Below are 19,168 nucleotides of genomic sequence, written 5' to 3'. Positions count from 1 at the left end.
GTAGCTCGGTTGATTTCACCCGAGCCGCCTAGGCGTGTTTGTTCAGGAAGGATCCCAGTGATGTCACGCTACTGGTAACACTTCTGTGAAGTCATTAATAACTATGGTGTCATTAGCAGAGATTTTAACATAATTTTAAATACTGGTGACACGTTTCATCCTCTGTGTGAATCACAAAATGGCTGTGGTGTCTCACGTAACTGCCCGTAACCACACAAGGTGTTTTTTCCTCGGACGGTTGGTTTTGTATTCTCCTTCCTGGTGGGGCACAGCGAGCGAGGGGATGACTTTCCAGACCCTGAGGTCAACCACCGTGGCCACTTAGTTTTCTCTGCCCACCCAACACAGGAACAGCGTGCACATGGAAAACACTGAGTCGTCCACGGTTTGATTCTCTCACTAATAGATCAATAAAAGACATTAGCTGTGGGCTAACCGGACGAGCAGTGCTAATACAGGGTTAATCCAGGGTTAATGGCTGAGCAGCATCATTCTCAGGAGTAGCCATTAGTTTGCCGCCACACCACACAATAGCAGGTGCTCCTCCTAGTCATGCACCAAGCTCCCAGAGAGATGGGCACAGGGAGGGGAATTGAAAAGAAAAGGATCGAGGCTCACCCTCATAAGTCAAGATAAAAATGAGATTTTCGGTAGATGAAACCGAATGCAAAGAAATGGGAGAGATATCGGAGACGGGGGGGGGGGCAATGTGGAGGGCTCGTGTCTGGAATGAAAAAGAAGAAGAGGAGACCATGAATCTGTCGCGAAGCAGGAAACTGGAATGAGAGAAAGAAGAGAGAAGGAGAGGAAGGGAGTTGAGCGCTACACTTCTCCCTGTCCTTGTAAAGTGCTGCGTGCTGTCGAAGCGGCAGCCAAGAATGTGTCAGCCCAGCCATCTCACGCTGCCTAATGGGCTCTTAAACGCTGATATAAAGCTCACTCGCTCTTTCACCCTCCCCTTTCCCTCTCTCTCTCCACCTTGCTCCCATTACCCCTCGTTCTCATCCTGTCCCTCACCCTGTCACTCACTTGTCCTCTCCCTCTCTTTCGCCCTCTCTCTGTTGCGCTGTCTATCAACCTCTTACTCCCTGTCTCTCCGTTTTTTCCCTGCCTCTCTACTCTTTGAACCTCTTCTTCAATTACTGACCCCTGAAGCTCTATTGCAGGTTGTCTTTTTATTTACAACTTTTTTTTATGGATGAACTCAACACGTCTCCCTTCTTTCTCTCTCTCTTTCTCTCTCAGGCTTCATAATGCCTTCTACCCTCAGGATCCATCCTTCTCTCTCACCCTGTTGCATGTTCTGTCAGCGCCACTCCACGGGTTGGCCAATGCCTTCGTCTTTAGCCTGGATAGGGATTGGTGGAGCCTCCTGAGCCCAATTGGCTTACAGGTACAGAAACTGCACACAAACACACAGACACACACACACATATCTATAGCCCTGGTCAGACATGCAAAGTCTTCATAAATGTTTCTGCAATTTAATACATTGATAATCTCGATATATGTGTTTTAATTTTTCCATAAAAGTTGCAGTGCTAATATGACTATGTTGGGTATATTATATCTCCAAACATCTGCCCATTAGGCAGCGTGAGATGGCTGGGCTGACACATTCTTGGCTGCCGCTGGAGACGTTTGAGATATAATATTATCATTATCCACCATTGAAGGGTTGTGTTAGCATGCTAACGTTTGCTACTTTCCTCTAAAGCCAAAGCACAGGTAAGGCTATCGAGAATGAAATTACTTTTTCCAGGTTGTTATTCTTAAACAAAAATATTGGACTTTTTTTCTTTTTTAAAATGTGCTTGATTTATACCAAAGTAGCTGCAATTCAACACAGAAGACAAGAAGGTCTGTGTTAAATCTGATGGCAGTCTGTCGAAAGTGAAAACCTTCTATTCAGAACTGTTTTAGCCTCATGGTAGCACTAGTGGAAAAGCAGATCCCAGGTCTGTGCCTTTCAGATGTCTGTATTAATTTTCATTTAGAATTTAATAGTTAAGATTCAGTGGTCATTAGATTTCAATGCTGGTGGAATCTGAGTGTTATTCGGTTTCATGGTAATCTCTAATCCAGCTGTTAATAATAAGTCACTCGAGAAAAAATTGGTGCTCCAATTGACGGACCAACATTGTCATTCCTTGAGCTCATGGGCTGTTAAAAGGAAGTAGTCATGGCCGCTGTGATGTTACTCATTGATTTAGTCATTGGTTCCATAGATGAAGCAGACTAGGTCACAAAATGATCATTCTCATTACTAGCTGATGGGATGCAGATGGATAAAATAATACATCATTGTTATGGAACATCCCTCAGCAGCAGAGAAGCTAAGTCTCATCTGTCTCTGTCATTTATGCACAAGGTACAGCAGATGGGTGGGTGCATGAATTCCGCAGCTGCTTATGTACACAACGCGCATCTTGTTTTCTAAATACTGCTCGTTTTAATTTGTTGGGGAAATACTGCACCATCAAATTATAAACTGATTTTTGAAGGTGAATATCATTATTGCTTTTTGTTGTCATTACATTGCAATGTACTTGACAACATGTGATTTTAAGACCAACACCTCCATGGAAACACCTTCTCTCTGTATCCAGTGATGAAGTTTGCACTGAGCTTTGCAGCACTTGGCAGCAGGTATGCGATACAGCTGTTAGAAAAATACTGCAGGAATTGGTGTAGGGTGGCAAGGTGGTGCAGTGGGTAACGCTGTCGCCTCACAGCAAGAATATTCCAGGTTTGAGTCCTTTCTGTGCAGTGTTTGTATATTCTCCCTGTGTCTGTGTGGGTTCTCTCTGGGTTCTCCGGCTTCCTCCCACCTCCAGAAACATGCAGTTTAGGTGAATTTACCAGTAAGTGTGTGTGAGTAGTTGTTTGTCTTTCATGTGGTTCAGTGATGCACCCCGACAAGTCTGGGTTGTACCCCGCCTCTCACCCGTGGTCAGCTGGGATAGGCTCCAGCAACCCCAGTGACCCACAAAGCAGCTGTAGACAAGACAATTATGATCGTCTTGTCTCCAAGAAAATGGATGGATGGATGGATGGATGGATGGATGGAGCTGTTGGTTTTGTTTTCTCAGTCATAAAATGTTTTGATAAGCATGATTGCTACTGAATAGCTGCCTGTTATGTTTGTTGCGTCAGATTAAAAATGTCGGCCTTCGTCCAACATTACTGCAGTGACTTTACGATGAGTTTAGGATGAAGTGATTTTATTTCAGGAACCCACCACTAATGGTTGACTTAATTTTGGGGGGTGGGTGGCTTTTTACATCACAAGGTGAACGTTAGAAGCTAATTTTGGACCCTCTGACTTGTTTTTGCAACCAGTTTAATTACCTACCTGTTGGTCATTGTAAAGAATATGGGCTTTTGTCTTACTCTGTTAAACCTACAGATTACAAGAAAAAAAATACTAAAACTTGGGAAAACAAGCTGATATGTGGTAAAAGACAGTAAGAGCTTTAAATGATTGTCATATTCCATTTTATATAAAGCACCACAGCAATTCGCATCAAGCCTTCATGCTGCAGAACGCTAACGCTAATGTTATCTGAAATCACGATCGAGGCCGATGTTATGACGCCATTGCTTTGTTCAAGGTAAATAAATGAGGCAGTGCAGCCAGGGGTCTTCGTTGCAGACGTGTTTTGAGATCTCTGTAAAATGGTACCATTTGAGAGACCGCACCACTAGCATAGCTAAAAAGCCATTTCTTTAACAGGCACATGCAGCCAATAATAAAAGGGATTCCTAGTCTGAAAAGGGCTTTATGAACATCTGATTTCCATCCACCCTCTGCCGTGTGCCCATGCTCACTCCTGTCAGGGTCACAGGAGGCTGAAGCCTATCCCATTATGCTTCGGATGAAAAGAATGTGACTGAGTTCAGTCTTTGCATTCTCAAAATATTGTATAATATTTTTCTGTGCTTGTGTGGAAGGTTGTCTGTTGTAGAAATATATTTTGAGACACATTTTACAAGGACTTGTGGGGAAAAAGGACTCGGTTCACCACAATAAAATTAATCTTACAGTTTCCTGAATCTATTTTGTCAAATAGAGTTTTGGGGTTTGGACTGTGGATGAAACCCTATGAAATGATTTACCTGGGCTTCAGAAAACATTTTCACAAATTTTTCACTATATCCTGACAGTTAATAGAGACTGACCAAGAAAATAATCAGCAGCTTAATTGGTAAAAGAAAAACTACAGTTGTATCTATAATAATATATCTAGTGCCACTGCATTTTTTATATTCACAATGTAAAACTTCAAGCAATCCTAATGCCTAAATAAACAGATGTGCTAATCCTACAAAAAACATTTTTCCTCAACATGTTTTTGAGCGTCCTTCCAAGAAATAATTACTTCAAAATTTTTTCTTAGGCTCTTTAACTTCTCAAATTGGCTGGTACCATGTGCATAAGGTGCTTATGCATCACCTATACGGGAAATAATTGTTGAGTCTGAGACCAAAATCCTCTTATGTGAAGAAAAAAATTCAAATCGCTGACTACATTTTTTTTCACTTGGACAAATTGAGCTTTTAGGGAAACAGAATGCAGCCAAATAACCGGAGCGATGATTTGAACAGAACCTCATTTGCTGTATTTCAGTAAACACCACAATTAATGCAGCTTCAAATATGATATGGAACTAAGAACATAAAATCATAGTTCACAAGCACCTGCAGGCTCACACGCGGACACACACGCACACACACATTGTCACCTACTCAGTATCACCAACCGCGCTGATAACGGGTCATGAGCGCCGTGTGGAAGAGTGGAATGTGTGGTTTGACCTTCAACCCAAATGTCAATGTTTCACTTTGGTGAGTCGGGAAAGAGGGGAGCAGAGAGTGAAGCTGAATCTCAATGTGTTTGTAAATCAAAGAAAAAAAATCCTGTTTGTGTGTCAGCGAGAAAAAGAAAGAAGGTGAGACAGGCGACAGAGAGAGAGAGAGAGAGACAGGCGGCGCGTGTGTTCATGCTCTATCGTGACTAACAGCCGGTTGTTATTCATCTTGGCATGCGACTCCCAGAAGCCCCCGCACATCGGGTGTGAAATTGGTGCGGGAGAGGAGGGGTAAGGGAGCGAATGAGATGGTAATGGTGGGGAGGGGGGTTGTAACAGCATCAAAATGTTCCCCCCTCAACGTAACAAATCTATGCTTTCGTATCAAACACCCCCTCCCGTCCTAGCTCTGCTATTTCATCTAGCCCTCGCATGCCGACTCCGTCTCTCTCGCTGTTTGCCTCTGGTGCGTTTACTTGAATTTAAAGGGATTGGATCAGACTTCTCCAAGTCTGTGATGATGCTCCTCACACTCCCTTTGCAGATCGGTTGGTTCCTCCTCATTTGTGGTAAAGCGATGCCTTCATGTCAGATTTTGACGATCCCTCGTCCGGTTAATGGAGATTTTATTTGTGGGGTCTATAATTAGACAAAACTGCACCTGTGGCCTTTTTTTGAGACTTCTAAACTCTCCTCCCATCGATGTGTTGAGCGATTTGAATAGAGGTGCTGTTTCCTGCAGTTTGAGACACCAGTCAGTCTCCCGCTCCTCTCTTCCTCCTCCCTCGCTCCGCCTGTCTCCGTCTCCCGGTGCTGTTTGTGCGTCTGTTTTCTTGCCTCCTCTGTTCCTTCTACCCTGTTACAGTATCGCTGGAATTTATCTCTCTTACATTACTTCTGCCACTCTCCTTTGTGCTGCATCTCCCTCCCACCTGTACACTCTCTGTCTATCACTCTCCCTCTCTCCCACACTTTCCTTTCCTGATATTGATCTGCATTCTAGCCATACAGCCGAACCGCCTGTGGCTCCGCAATGAGCTCACCACTCACTTCTTCTGTGTGTGTCTGAGTGGGCACGCAGGAACGAGGTGCTCCCCGTCCCCTGAACATCTCAGCATCGCTGCAATCTTAAGCCGCTTTTTACATCACCCAATCAGGTGGGGGCCGTTGCCCCTTTATGGCGCGCACCTTTGTTGTTGTTCCACCCCTGAGCCGGCTGTGGAGGTACTAACAGCGCTGTATGAAGCAAGCTTACAAGTTTGTGGGTCAGGATGGGGACCCACAATCAGGCGTATCAAAAGGCAGCTAGTAGCGGTTAGCAGCTACCTCATAGCCGGAGAAGAGCGACTTTAATTTAGGGAGATAGCAGGAGATCCAGGAGCCCCTTACCCTTGGAGCAAAGGACAAAATCAACAGCCATGTAACAGGGAGTGTGAACAATTATTTTTGCCATGCTCGACAACAAAGTAAAACATCACGCTCGACACCAACGTCGCTGTTATTCGCCACGCCTTTTAAGCTTGCCGAACACCATTATGCCGCCGTTGCTTTGTGTATTGTAAATAAACAAAAGAGCTGTGGAGGGTGTTCTTCATCTGGGCAGCGCGTGATCTCCGCATCAAAGTGTCACCTGTTCCATCTTAAAACAATCAGAATTCACTGTTTTTTCTCATTTACATATTTGTGTTTTGTTTTTGTTTTTTTGCCACACATCTGAATGAGCGTGAAATAGCCATTCAGTCAAGCTTCATAAATGTTAAGTTGTCCGAGTGGCCGGCGGTTCCTGCGCTGTTACGCTGAGTCGTCAATCAAATCACCGTTTGAAGTTATCAAACAGAATCGGTTTGAATCCAATTTGATAACAGCGCCTTCATTGTGTCAGTGTCAACTTTGACATTTAAGATAAGTGGCCAGAGACAAAAGAATGGAGAAAAAAAAAAAAGCTTGGTCCATGCGATGCTAAAAATGAACTAGTTTGTATGATGTAAAGGCCAAACTCTTTATAGCCGTTCCGTATGACCTATGATGACGTGCTTGCCAGTTTTCGCTTTGATTTTTCAAAACCTGTCAAAACCAGGACGTTATGTAAATATTTTTGAAGAATGGAATCTTGTCTGGCCCTAGTGTTTGTCTGAAGAGGGAATCGAACCGGTGTTTTAGCGCTTATCGAATGAGGAGACTGATCTCGGGCATGTAAAACAGCAGCTCAGTGTGAACTAAGGCTGGAGAGGCTTCAGCTGGCTTTCTTTCAAACCCTTTGTTCACGTGTCTGTTTTCCAGCTCGCTCTGCAGTCGCGGCTGTGTGACAGGACTCGGATCGGCGAGTACCACCCCGGGGCTGTGCGCTACACACAGGCTGACCTCGCTGACCTCAGCAATGACGACGACGATGACACCAACGTGCTCTTCTACTCTCCCGACATGACCCTGAAAGACAGAGGGCCCTGAGACAGAGCGAGAGAGAGAGAGGGGTGGAGGAAAGGAGAACAAAGGAGGGTCATAACCAGGGAGAAACTCACCGGATTAGAAACTGAGAAGGAGGAACAAGAGGTGGGGAGGAAAGGAAGGTAAGATTGGGGGGACAGTCAGGCAGATAGAAGCCGGAGATGAGCTGTCAGGTTCCATTATTAATCCCCTTCCTTTACTATTTAATATCCTCAAGTCGCACGCACACACACACACACACACACACACACACACACACACACACACAGCCAAGCTGCAGTTCCCTGCAATACTACCATCAGAGAGAAGCAAGAAAAGAGCGGATCTAAAGATCCTCCCTGTGTTAAAGGCATCTGGTGCATCCCAAAGCTTCTAAAATGATTTCTCTCTCTCTCTCTCTGCAACGCCTACTTTATTCCTGCATTCTGCAGCATTTTAGCCAAACACAAATGAAAGAAAAAAAACGCAGCTGAACAGAAATTATAACAAGGTGTTAGTTTTGCATTTACAGCAATTACCTTTACACTTCTCTGCAGGGGATGGAGTGAAAAACAGGCCTTTAAAAGGCACCCTGTGGGTTAGACGTGAAAGCATCTACAACCATGCTGAGTTTGATCTGGGTACCAAACATCTTTCAGCGTTATAAGGGTCAGATGGTAGACAGTGGAAATATCACAGGGGTTTTAAAATAGTGACAATTACTGGGCTGGGCAAACTACCCAAAGCACAAGTGTCACATGCAGGGACTCTCCTGCCTCAGACTGTCTTCTGTTGTTCCCAGTTTTCTCTCTGCGACTGTTGTTTCAACTTTGGCACAAATAGTGTGTCAAAAAGATGGAAGTTTTTTTTTATACCGTATATTTTTATGAAGTACATTTGTTTTACTGTATTTATAATAGTTCAATGTACTGTATGTATGACTCTATTTTTGTATGTACCTTTGAAATTAATTGTGAAGAAAATGCTTCTACATGTAAAAGCCGATATGAACAAGTTGAAGCCTTTCTGAGGCTGACTGGATGAAACACAGCGACGGCTTCGGTTGGATCGTCTCGACACCACCGCTGGCGCTGAGGATGACAGTCCAAGTTTGAATGGATTATAGATTTATAATCAATACCAGACTGTTTATTGTGTCTTCATTTGGAGATGGATTCATCCTTGCTGCCCGATTGACACCTGAGCCGTCTCACCCTGGAGTCAGTGACACCAAAGTGCACCTTAAGTTTGTATTTCACTGAACCCTGTTGCAGTTTTACGCACAGCCACACTGTGCCCTTGGCCTCTTTTGTCACTTCCTGTTTTGTTGTTGTTGTTTACTTGATCGTACACTCCATCAAATAAATGAGCAGCGGAGACATTTCGTAACAAAGCTGAGACTGGGTGTGTTCATTTCATTTCCACATTGATGCCATCCCTCTTGACGCTGTTTTGTCTCCTCCGTGGCGCGTTCCACTATGTGTTTTTTTTTTTTTTTTGGATGTGCGTTTTAAATAATGGATGTCAGTTATTGCTCGGACCGCGCTGGCCCCTGCCATGTCTCCCAAATCTGGTTAACAGGAATTTGATTAATGAAATACGCGCTCCAGAAAAACCAGACCTCCGCTCATCTGTGCAGCTCTCCTTGAGCGCTTCGAGCCCCGCACCCTCTCCGTTCTAAAGAGCCAGGGAAATATGCGAATCTCCCCGTAACGCAAGAAGAATTATTACTCCCCCACCACCACCACCCCCACCTCGTATCGTCGCATGCACCATAATTGGATACAATTTAACACCCGCGGCCCCCGGGCATGTAGGCAGGCTCGCTGCCTACTATTAGCTCGCTCGCCTCGCCGCCGTATCTCCGTCAGATCTGTTCTGGAGCGCTCCCGCTCCCTGTGCGCGTTTGTTTGCGCCCGTGCGTGAGAGCCGAGAAACAGGAGCCATTGTTGGAGTCCGGCCATGACCTAGCTATGACGCACGGAAACGGAGGAGGGGAAGAGGCGGCGGCGGGCGGGGAGGAGGGGGTGGTGGTGGTGGTGGTTGGGGGGGAGGAGAGGCGACAGCAGCAGCAGCCCAGACGCTGAAAAACAAGCGGGAGCTCTGTCACCTCGGAGCGACCGCGAATCAGGCCCGGTGGGCGTTTGACGCTCCTCTGCGCAGCTTCCTCCGGGAGCGTCGTCTGCTGTTCATTAGAGTCCCGGCAGTGTTTACTGAACGGGCGCGGATGTGGTGGAGGGGAGAGCCCCCACGAAACCCCAGCGCACCCGCCGCCTGCAGAAAATATAAGACTGGAGACGGTTAATGGGGAAATTACAGCCTGCGCCAGGGACGTCTGAGCAGGGGCGTTGTTAGACAGGAAATTCTAGAGGCGTGAGCCCACGTGACTCGAATCAGCCTTTGTCTTGAATTTAAGCCATGTGTGTGAAATGTGCCACTGGTACCCACGTGGTACAAATGTAGAGGTGTTAGTGTTTAGGAAGATGTTTATTTCACCTTACGTTAATATTCTAAACACGTTTCATGAAGTGGAAGTCATAACTTGTAAGTCAATAATTAAAATTAATTAATATAAATTTTTGCAGTAAAAATAATTTTTAGCTTTGCATTATGCCGCCAAAGGACATGGAGAAAATATATCTACACGTTTGTGTTGAGTGTTCAGAATCGGTAACTTAAGGTTTTACAACTACATATATTGTTGATTTCCTTGAATTAGCAGTACAAAACCCCCCCACTAATATTGACTATGTTCACAGGACTGATGTGGCTTCAAAAGCCCCTAAAGGTCATTCAGTCTGAGGCCCCGTCCACACAATGACGAATTTCTTGAAAACACAACTTTTCTGTTGCGTTTATGCCTTCCATCCACACGACAACGCAGATATCCGGAACGAAAACGCAACTTTTTTAAAACGCTGGTCGAGGTGGATTTTTTTAAAAACCTTGGGTCTGCGTTGTCGTGTGGACAACGCAGACCGCAACTTTTTAAAAACACTGACGTCTTGCCTGCGACGAAAACCGCTGTGACGGCATATTTATGTGTGTTGTGACAACAAAACACGGAGGATTCCTATTGGATAAAATTTGACTCAATACTGCCACCACATGGTTTGGCATGCTTACATCCGTAATCGAAAACGCACTGCTGCGTTCACGTGTGGACGGAGATTTTTTTTAAAACGCTGTCGTGTGGACGCGAATCTGTTTTTAAAAAGTTGCGTTTTTTAAAAATCTGTCATCGTGTGGACGGGGCCTAAGGTTATTTTAGGGGGGGGCACTGTTTCACACTAAGGATTTAGGGCAAGATGCAAATTTTTGCAGAGAAGGTTTTGCATTAGTGCACAACCTGCTCCACACACCAGTGCAGTTGGTGACACTGATGCACACATGACTTAGTTTGACCATCTTCAATAAACATTAAAGAAAAAAAAGGTTTTCCACAAAGGTTAATCATTAAAGGTAGAGGTGGAGTAGAAGATATGGTCAAAATGTTCCTTTAAACTAAAAAAGACACAAATAATGTTACCGTAACTCAAATATGTCTACTTAGTTTACCAAGCTAACCACTTTGCCATCCCATAATTCCAGTTTGTATCTCCAGAATTTCAATAGTTCCAATTGCTGAAGTTGTGACCCAAACAAATGACAGTCTCTTGAAAGTAAATCTGCTTACACCTGTTTTACTTAGCAGAGAAACGTAACCGCACACTTTCTAAATTCAACACTCCACCGATCGAAGACCTTTTTGTTCTTTAGCAGCAAACTCGCCTCATTCTAAAGAGATATAAATAAAATCAAACTTATCTTTTTACAAACATCTGTTAAGTGAACCTTGACACGCGTAAAGATTTCTGCTATGTGATTTTTGTGCCCTTTGCTGACGTCCAGCTTTTTGACACGTCTGCCTCATCGTGTTTCTCCTGTCGCCACCTCTGCTTCTTGTCAACCCCTGAGTCAGATGTTGCTGTAAGTCTTCCCCATATGAAGTCTCCTCAAACTGGCTTCCTTTTGTAGGCTGTGTCCCGTCTTAGTAAGGGCGTCCAGCCATGTTTGGCGGATGGTGACGGAGGCTGGTTTAGCTGAGCCACATGGTTCAGCGCCTCCTCCTGTGATCCGAGGTTGTGATCCAGGCCCAATCCAAGCACAAATCCTCTTGTTCCACCTGAGCTAACAACCCAGCAACGGCACAACACAATAGCTTTCAACCATGGCATTGTCTTAGACATGCCTCCTGATAGGACTAAAAATAGGTTACCTCCACATCTTTAAATTACCAACCAATCATTCAAGTTATTTTTGTGCAGAACTTTTAATCTTGAGATTGAAAGTGTTTCACAAATGACTGAAAAGCCAGTAAGACAAAACGCACACAAAAAAATAGACACGATGAACATGTAATAAAAGATTTAAACATTTTGGCAACAGATGTAGTATTACAGCGGAAAAAAACAATAGATAGGTTGGAAACACAAAATTCAAATAGTCTACGGTACAATAGATTAAAACGCGATAATAATCATGATATGAGACAGTGAACTGGTTTCAAGATCATTTAAATGCTTTGTTATGCTTGGAAGAAATATGAGTCTAATCACAGGTATAGTTAGGACGTCTCATCTCATTCATTTATTCAGTCATCTTCTCGAAGATGAGACAATGGTGATCTCAAATATGGGTCATGGGTTATGGCGAAGTCTAACCAGCGATAGGTGGGGTACACTCTGGACAAGTCGCCAGTTTATCACAGGCCCACACAGACAGACAGACGACCATTCATGTGCACACTTATGGGAAATTTTGGCGCGACCAATTCACCTAAATAGCGTGTTTTTGAAGCGGGAGGAAGTCAGAGAACTTCGAGAGAACCCAACCAGACTGACAGAGAACAAGCAAATTGCACAGAAATGCAATGGAATCAAACCAAGAACCTTCCTACTGTGAGAGCCAGCAGGAAGGTTCTGGCTCTCACAGTGCTGTCACCATGCTGTCTGCTGTCTGGAAAAAAATCTACCATGGGACCTGGTTGACCGCAAAGCATAACCTGTACGGATTTCATCATACCCCGTAATGAGCTGGCGTCTTATCCGGGATGTACCCCACCAACTGGGATAGGCTCCAGTGAATCCATGACCCTCAAAGCGGATAAGCGGCTGTGGATGAGAGGATTAGGGTCGTCTGGTCTACAAGGAAATGGATGGATTTTGTCGTTTTCATGTAAGCGATGGAGGCATTGTCCTGCAAAACGTTGGACACAGTCAACAATCTGGAGTCCCAACCCTCAGCAGAACCCCCCCCCCCCCACCTACAAGTCCAACTTCTTTACTACAAGACAAAAAAAAAACAAAATTTAAATTTAAAATAACAGCAGGAAAACTTCATTAGTGAGAATCTAGAACCATCTCAGAAACTCGCCCTAATGATTGGTTGATTACCCACGTGTAATATCATTAGCGGTTAATTTTTTTAATTCACTGATTAACCTCTTGAATCATAAAGACCCGTTTTTTCAACGGGCATCGTGTTATTCTATATCAACTTCTCAAATTCCCTGAAATATTCCGAGAACGAGATCTCGCCGGCTGCGATCGTGCTTGCATATGTATTTCTCTGGATCGTTTAATGTTCCGCTTTCCCTTCATCCTCCCCCAGTAACAGCTCAGCTGCGCGGCTGCCGCTGCCAGCGCGGAGAGCAGGAGCGCAGCTCCGAGCGCCAAGATCCGGCCCGAAAGGGTTAAATTAATCTCTCGCCCCCCCCCTCGCCCCTACCCTCGCTCTCTCTCTCTCCGAGCGCACACAGGCTGCCACCGCCCCAGATAACAGAGGGGCGCCTCTCCCCAGCCAGCCAGCCTCCGCTAATCGCAGTGGCAGGAGGGGGGAGTGGAGTGCCGGCGGCCTCTAACAGCGCTGGGCTTTTTATTGACGCTGCCTGCCTGCCTGTGTGTCATCTGTGTGTGTGTGTGTGTGTGTGTGTGTGTGTGTGTGTGTGTGTGTGTGTGTGTGTGTCTGCGCGCACGCAAGGCTGTGCATGCTTGTGGGTGCTTGTCAGAGCGAGAGAGCTATAAAGAGGTGGGTGTGTGTCTCCCGCTTTCTGTGTGTCGGTGCCTGTGTGAATGTGTGTGTGCGCGCATGCGCCTGTGTGTGTGCGTCGGTGTCTTGTATGTGTGTGTGTGTGTGTGTGTGTGTGTGTGTGTGTGTGTGTGTGTGTGTGTGTGTGTGTGTGTGTGTGTGCATGCGCGCTTTGCGCCGGCAGCGGAAAGCAGGGAGAGGCGGGGAACTGGGAGGGTGGGTGGCGAGGTTATGAGCGGAACTCGACAGAGGCCGACAGACGAGAGAGAAGGAGGGGAAGCGGGGGTGGGGGGTGTGTGTGAGGACGAGGGAGGGAGGGGGGGGGTCTCTCTTGTGCTGCGCTGAGAGCCGCCACCGTTTCTCCTTCCTCTCAGATAAGGTTCGTTTGAAGGTTTTCGTCTTTATCCTCGGAAAAAAAATAAATAAAAAAAAAAGACGAGACTGCTCAACCTCACCGTCAGCGTCCGAGAAAAGATGATCGCTGTTTATGACCCCCCCACCCCCACCACCACCACCACCACCACCACCAAGGTCGTAATAAAACGAGCGTGATCGCGATCATTATTTCACGTCACGCGCTCACTGATTGATGGCATCGATTAATTTAGCAGCCTATTGATTAGGACTTAATCTGGGCTATAGGCACTTGTCTGTCATTGCTCCAATAATCTCTCGCTCTCCAGCAGTTTTCTGTTGTTGTTTTTTGCGCGCCAGGCTGTAATTATCCCCGGTGCGTCCGCGCTAACGCGGCGTGGCGCGCCCGTGGGGAACCGGTTCGCTCCGACAGCACCGTGGGGCTGGGAAGGACGTGCGCGCGCACGCGTGACTTCGTCGCCAGGCGGAACAGAGGGAGAAAATGGTGAGCGGTCATCTCAGCAGCTTGAGTCACTACAGTTGTTTCTCTCCACCAACCCGGAGCTTCCGGAGATGGAAATGGTTTGAAACTCATTTGTACGATCACTATGAGTCATAAATACACGTCACGTACACACACATGAACACGTGCTGATTCTTCAATGTTTCAATCATCGTTAGATGTGTGTGTGTGTGTGTGTGCGTGTGCGCGTTCAAATGGTCCGAGCCATTGCGTGCTAGTGAGCGTTCAGACAAGTTTCCGTGTGTGTGTGTGTGTGTGTGTGTGTGTGTGTGTGTGTGTTGCAGTAAGCGATCCATAACGATCTGCAGGTGGATTGTGCTGATTAGTACCGGCTGCTGTGGACTGAGCTGCGTGCAAAGAGCTTCCTGCAATCTGAGCCTGCCGACTGTGAGTGCGCGTGCACGCCCGCGTATTTGCGTGTGAATGCACCACCGTGATGGTAGTCAGCTCGGCAGCTCCTTCCAAAATGTGTGTCAGCCTCAGCGCTGCGTGTCAGCTCGGTCAACAAGCGCCTGCGTTTGGCTGAACGCGTGCTGGAGGTGCATATGTTTGCGCACATCTGAACTCGAACGCGTTTGTTATGTTTGTTCGAGCTCAGCGTCATTGTGTGATGGTAGCAGCAGATGGTTTAATCACCGTGACCTCCCAGAGAGCGGCTCATTTAGCGCCGAGGTGCGCGTCTGTCTATGTTTACGCAAAAACGCATGAGTCCCTGAAAAGACGGGATCCCCAAATTTTTCGTCCTCGTTATCCAACGTTTTCAGAGACGCACGCTGGTTTCGGACAGGCTTGTCAAACCACAGAAGTTCACACAGCCGTAAAAAGTAGCCATAAAAACGCGCATTCTTCTAGGCCTGTTTTTTTGTGTCTATACCTCAGACTCTCATCATATGGGGTTTTCAAAACTATGTGATGTTGTGTCGAGCAGTCACAAACCGAGTTTGCCCTGCGGTTCCTCTGAGCAATATTCATCCTAATCCAATTTTCCAGCTGGTGATGGAGAGAGCCGTTTGCCTTCAACGCGCTCTGAGTGGGAGCGGGAGGCAGGGGAAGATGTCACGTCTTACCACCGCCCATCTAAACTTCAGCAGGGTGACGACTGCGTAAGATCTCACTGTTATAGGAACGTTCTCGGCTTTTATAAACTATCTTTTTGCCTTGATTCTGGGTAATCTTATGTTAAATTATAGTCATGAACACAGCAGCGTCCAGACTTGTGTTTGGTCATGACGCACCAACATCCCCGCTGCTGAAAGTTTAACCGAAGCTCATCCACTACATATCTGGGCAGGAGAGGTACATGGGTTGCAGTATGGATGAATGTTCACAGAACGACACACCACCAGGGCTAAAACTGGTGACATGCTTCCTGTAGATGTGTGTGTGTGTGTGTGTGTGTGTGTGTGTGTGTGTGTGTGTGTGTGTGTGTGTGTGTGTGTGTCATGCTTCTACAAAGCAATCGATGTTAAAACTAAATTGTTTCCCTGAAAGCAGCGCAGGTATGCGTCTCCATTGTGCACAAGCTGCCATTGTTCGGTGGAAAACGGAAAGTGTTTGCATTGCCTTCCCTCCAGTCTTGTCTGTTGTGTGAGTTTGCCCAGCGTACCGTCTCATTTTGTCTTTGCCTGTAGGATTCCTGTTCATTATGATGTGAACATAACGACAACACACCACGAGATGGGAAAATGAAATTTCATATTAAACAAACATTTTTTTTAAGAGTCAAACATGCGCCACTGCGTCGGCGCGCAAATTTGCCACTGTGATTTGTATAATCTACAGAAATAATCTGCATTTTTGGTCCCTATATCAACTTTAGATGATTATCTTTGTTCAAAAAGAATCAAAAAGGCATAAAAAAAATCCACACCACCATAAAAACCTTGATGTGCCAGGCACCCATGTAACTTGGAACACAATCAGGGATCAGTGTATCGCCGGCAGCATTAATCAGCAGTAATCCTCTTGCTTATGAACCGACACAACCGGATGACGTCATCCTGTAGGATGATTGTGATCATCCACGGAGACACAAGCAGTCCGGTCACGGCTGCACTCTCTAATTTATACTGGTGTAGGAATGATTGTGGAATGGTGAACATTTTCTGTCACATTGCCATGTGTGGTATTTTTTTCAGCACATTTCCCATGGGGTGGGGTCGTTCTTGCACCTATGCTGCCCTCCCCCCTCCCCCTCTCTTTTCAGGCCTTCATTTTTCTACGTGGAGCTTTTGAAAACTGCAGATCGAAGGACTCTGAAAGTGACGGTCGGGTGTTCCAATATGACTGATGAAAATAACACAATATACAACAGGGTATCCGCTGTTGTCAAGTCGAACACAACTAACTTCTTACTTCACGCTTCTTTTTTTTTCCACTGACGGAAATCAATACGAAAACATGTTGAACATCTCAAAGTTTGGGTTTTTTTTGGCGCTTTTAAAACGCGCATGTAATGATGAAGAGGAGGAGGTCTGAGCAGAGATTCGACCAGCTGAGCCTCAGCAGAGCAATCCGACTCTGTCTCGTGGTTGTTGGCTGCCAGACAGTTTTATGGATTTGAAACAAAGAAGGAATGAGGACTCCGTCTCGTTTCCTGCCGACCGGGGACTGGATGGACGCGGATGCGTCCGTCCATCTGGGAGCAGACTCACGGTTCACGCGTGTGGTCACGTGGGCAACTCCCAGTTTATGAAAGGTAGAGGGTGGGGCTGATGTGAACGAACATGCATGGACATTTCGATTATTTCATTAAAGTTTGAAGAAATCTTTCCAGGTGGTTGGTCGCAGAGACTCGAACGCAGAAGTTTTGTCTAGAGAGAGAAAGCCAGAGTGAATCCTCCCACCCTGGTTCCCCTGCAGATCGCAGACCCTCTTCTTCTTCTGTCTGCTTGCTTCTTTTGTGCCCCTGTCTCCAAACTTTTGGAAAAATTGCCCTTAAACGTGAGCTTTGTGACGCAGCCATATGTGAATGCTTGGTGTTGGTTCGAGTGCGACCGTCTGCTTTAACTCCTACTTTCAACAGCTGTGGCAAATGCAGCCTGACCTTCCATTTCCAAGTCCCCCTCTCTTTTCCGACTCCTACTCTGCTTCTGTCTCTCTGTCTTTCCGCCTGCTCTCTCTCTCTCTCTCTCTCTCTCTCTCTCTCTCTCTCTCTCTCTCTCTCTCTCTCTCTCCCCCCACACGCAGGCACATGATGCACACACGCACACACCTCAGGCCTGATATTCATAGCCTTCTCCTCCTTCTCTTGACATGGGAGCCTTAACAGATGTGCCCCAGCCTTGAGCTGCCTCTTCCACCCCCCCACCCCCGTCTCTCCCCGTCTCCTCCCGTCTCTCCCCGTCTTCCCCCGTCTCCCCCCCGGTCTCTATTTTCTTTGCAGATTTACCGCATTGGTTGTTTTGGGAAAAAAAAAAAAACAACCCCTGAAAATTAATTAAATGTAGTTATTGTCTGTAAAATATGTTGAGAAAAATGCAAAATACCAAAGGTGTATTCAGCGATTACCGGTATTAGTAAGATTGATGACTGGCGGCCGGTCGTCCTTCACTATAAACACGCAATAAATACATTAAAGACATTTAGTGTTAAACCCCAGATGAAATACATTTGAATGCATTTATTTACGCGTTAGTATAACTTAAAATAATTCTACCCTTCCACGCTCCCTTTAGTGTACATTCGATACCTTTTATATTATTTTGCTAAATGGTAGAATTTGAGCATAACTTCCTCTATTTTCATCATTTTGAAAGATTCTGCTTTATTTTTTGCCTTATTTCTGTCGTAAGAACCTCGCCTATTCCTGTTTTGGACTTTCAGCGGAGCTTACGTGCGCGTGCATGTGTGTGTGTGTGTGTGTGTGTGTGTGTGCGCTCCGCTGTTTGTGTGTCTCGGTGTGTGCGTGCGCGCGCAGCCAGTGCCGTGAGCTGGAGGCTTATGGTAATTGCGGTCTCCCGACTGGCCTTCTGGGTAGAGTCTGCGAGAGTGGGAGTGGAGCGAGTCGCTCGGTCTCGGCAGCGTTCATCCATTCTGTGCGGCACTCCCCGTACGGCTCCGTGCGTCCTCGGCTCGGACCGGGCTGTTCTCTCCGCTCCAAGACAACGCAGGACCAAAAGCAAGTCGGAATAACCTTTATCAAAGCATCCGACACGCGGATTCCGACGTCGGAATGAACGCAGAGTGACGGAGAGCGGGAGAAAGGGGCTTTTTCCGAGGACGGCGTGCTCCGCTGAAACCCAACATGGCGCTGCTGCGAGGTACGGCCAAGCTGAATTAATTTCTCCGCGAGTCCGCCGACCTCGCCACCTGCATCCTTTTGGGGGGCCCGGGGGGGGGGCACAGCGACCCGGCTGTCCGACTTTTACGCACTCCTTTTTTTTGGATTTCTGCGTAACCTGACGTCTGTTTTTCATCCGCGTAGGATCTTTTTGTTGCTTTATGGCTCCCCAAGTGACATTTGTGGCAGAAAAAAAGTCCGATTAAAAATAGGGTAATGGATGAGAGTTATCTTCAGACAATATAAAATGGACTGAGAGCTTTAGAAGTAAGACTTGTATTGTTTTGTGACAAGTGGATAACCTGTTAGACACTTTTAGTGTTTTTTTTCCTCCTTTGGCCGGGATTGTGTCTCCAGCAGACAGGACCGTGACCGGGCAAGCCTACGTACGCACGGATCGCTGTCTTTCCCATTAACTTGGAAAAACAAGGGGGGGGGGGAAGCGTGAGTTGAGGCGCAGGAAGGACGACTGAAACTAGCAGCGATTAACCAGGTGAGACAATCAGTGACAAATTAAAAATGTATTTTCTGTCCTGTGTATTTTGGTTGATGTGGAATCTCCTGCTTAAAGATGAGAAAACGCGCAACGCTCCGCTTTTTTTTTATTTTTTTTATTTTTAATAGTCCAGACGAAGCTGTTTTTGACGCGCCTCGTGTTTCCCGGTGTGTTTCTCTTTTAAAGGCTGTCTCTCCGTGTGGGTTCAG

The 19,168-nt window shown here is 46.2% G+C and overlaps 2 protein-coding genes across 8 annotated transcripts in view; both read left to right on the top strand.

Moving 5' to 3' along the window:
- The window catches only part of si:dkey-100n23.5, a 45,697-nt gene extending 37,074 nt beyond the window's left edge, over positions 1-8,623 (top strand). For 4 of the 5 annotated variants that reach the window (XM_068329714.1, XM_068329715.1, XM_068329716.1 and 1 more), the window contains 2 exons: positions 1,246-1,393; positions 7,092-8,623. In XM_068329714.1, the coding sequence (XP_068185815.1) occupies positions 1,246-1,393; positions 7,092-7,259 (316 nt within the window). In that variant the 3' untranslated portion in view covers positions 7,260-8,623. The remainder of the gene's footprint in view (positions 1-1,245; positions 1,394-7,091) is intronic. The other variant, XM_068329718.1, reaches the window with a different exon arrangement.
- Positions 8,624-18,171: 9,548 nt separating this feature from the next.
- bcor (BCL6 corepressor) overlaps positions 18,172-19,168 on the top strand; it is a 32,108-nt gene continuing 31,111 nt past the window's right edge. For 2 of the 3 annotated variants that reach the window (XM_068328752.1, XM_068328750.1), the window contains exon 1: positions 18,172-18,956. The gene's annotated coding sequence lies outside the window, so the exon portion shown is untranslated. The remainder of the gene's footprint in view (positions 18,957-19,168) is intronic. The other variant, XM_068328751.1, reaches the window with a different exon arrangement.

Source organism: Antennarius striatus, chromosome 12 (genome assembly GCF_040054535.1).
Source record: "Antennarius striatus isolate MH-2024 chromosome 12, ASM4005453v1, whole genome shotgun sequence".
Taxonomy (NCBI): domain Eukaryota; kingdom Metazoa; phylum Chordata; class Actinopteri; order Lophiiformes; family Antennariidae; genus Antennarius; species Antennarius striatus.
The sequence above is the reverse complement of the archived record's forward strand: the minus strand, read 5'-3'. Positions and strand labels throughout refer to the sequence as shown.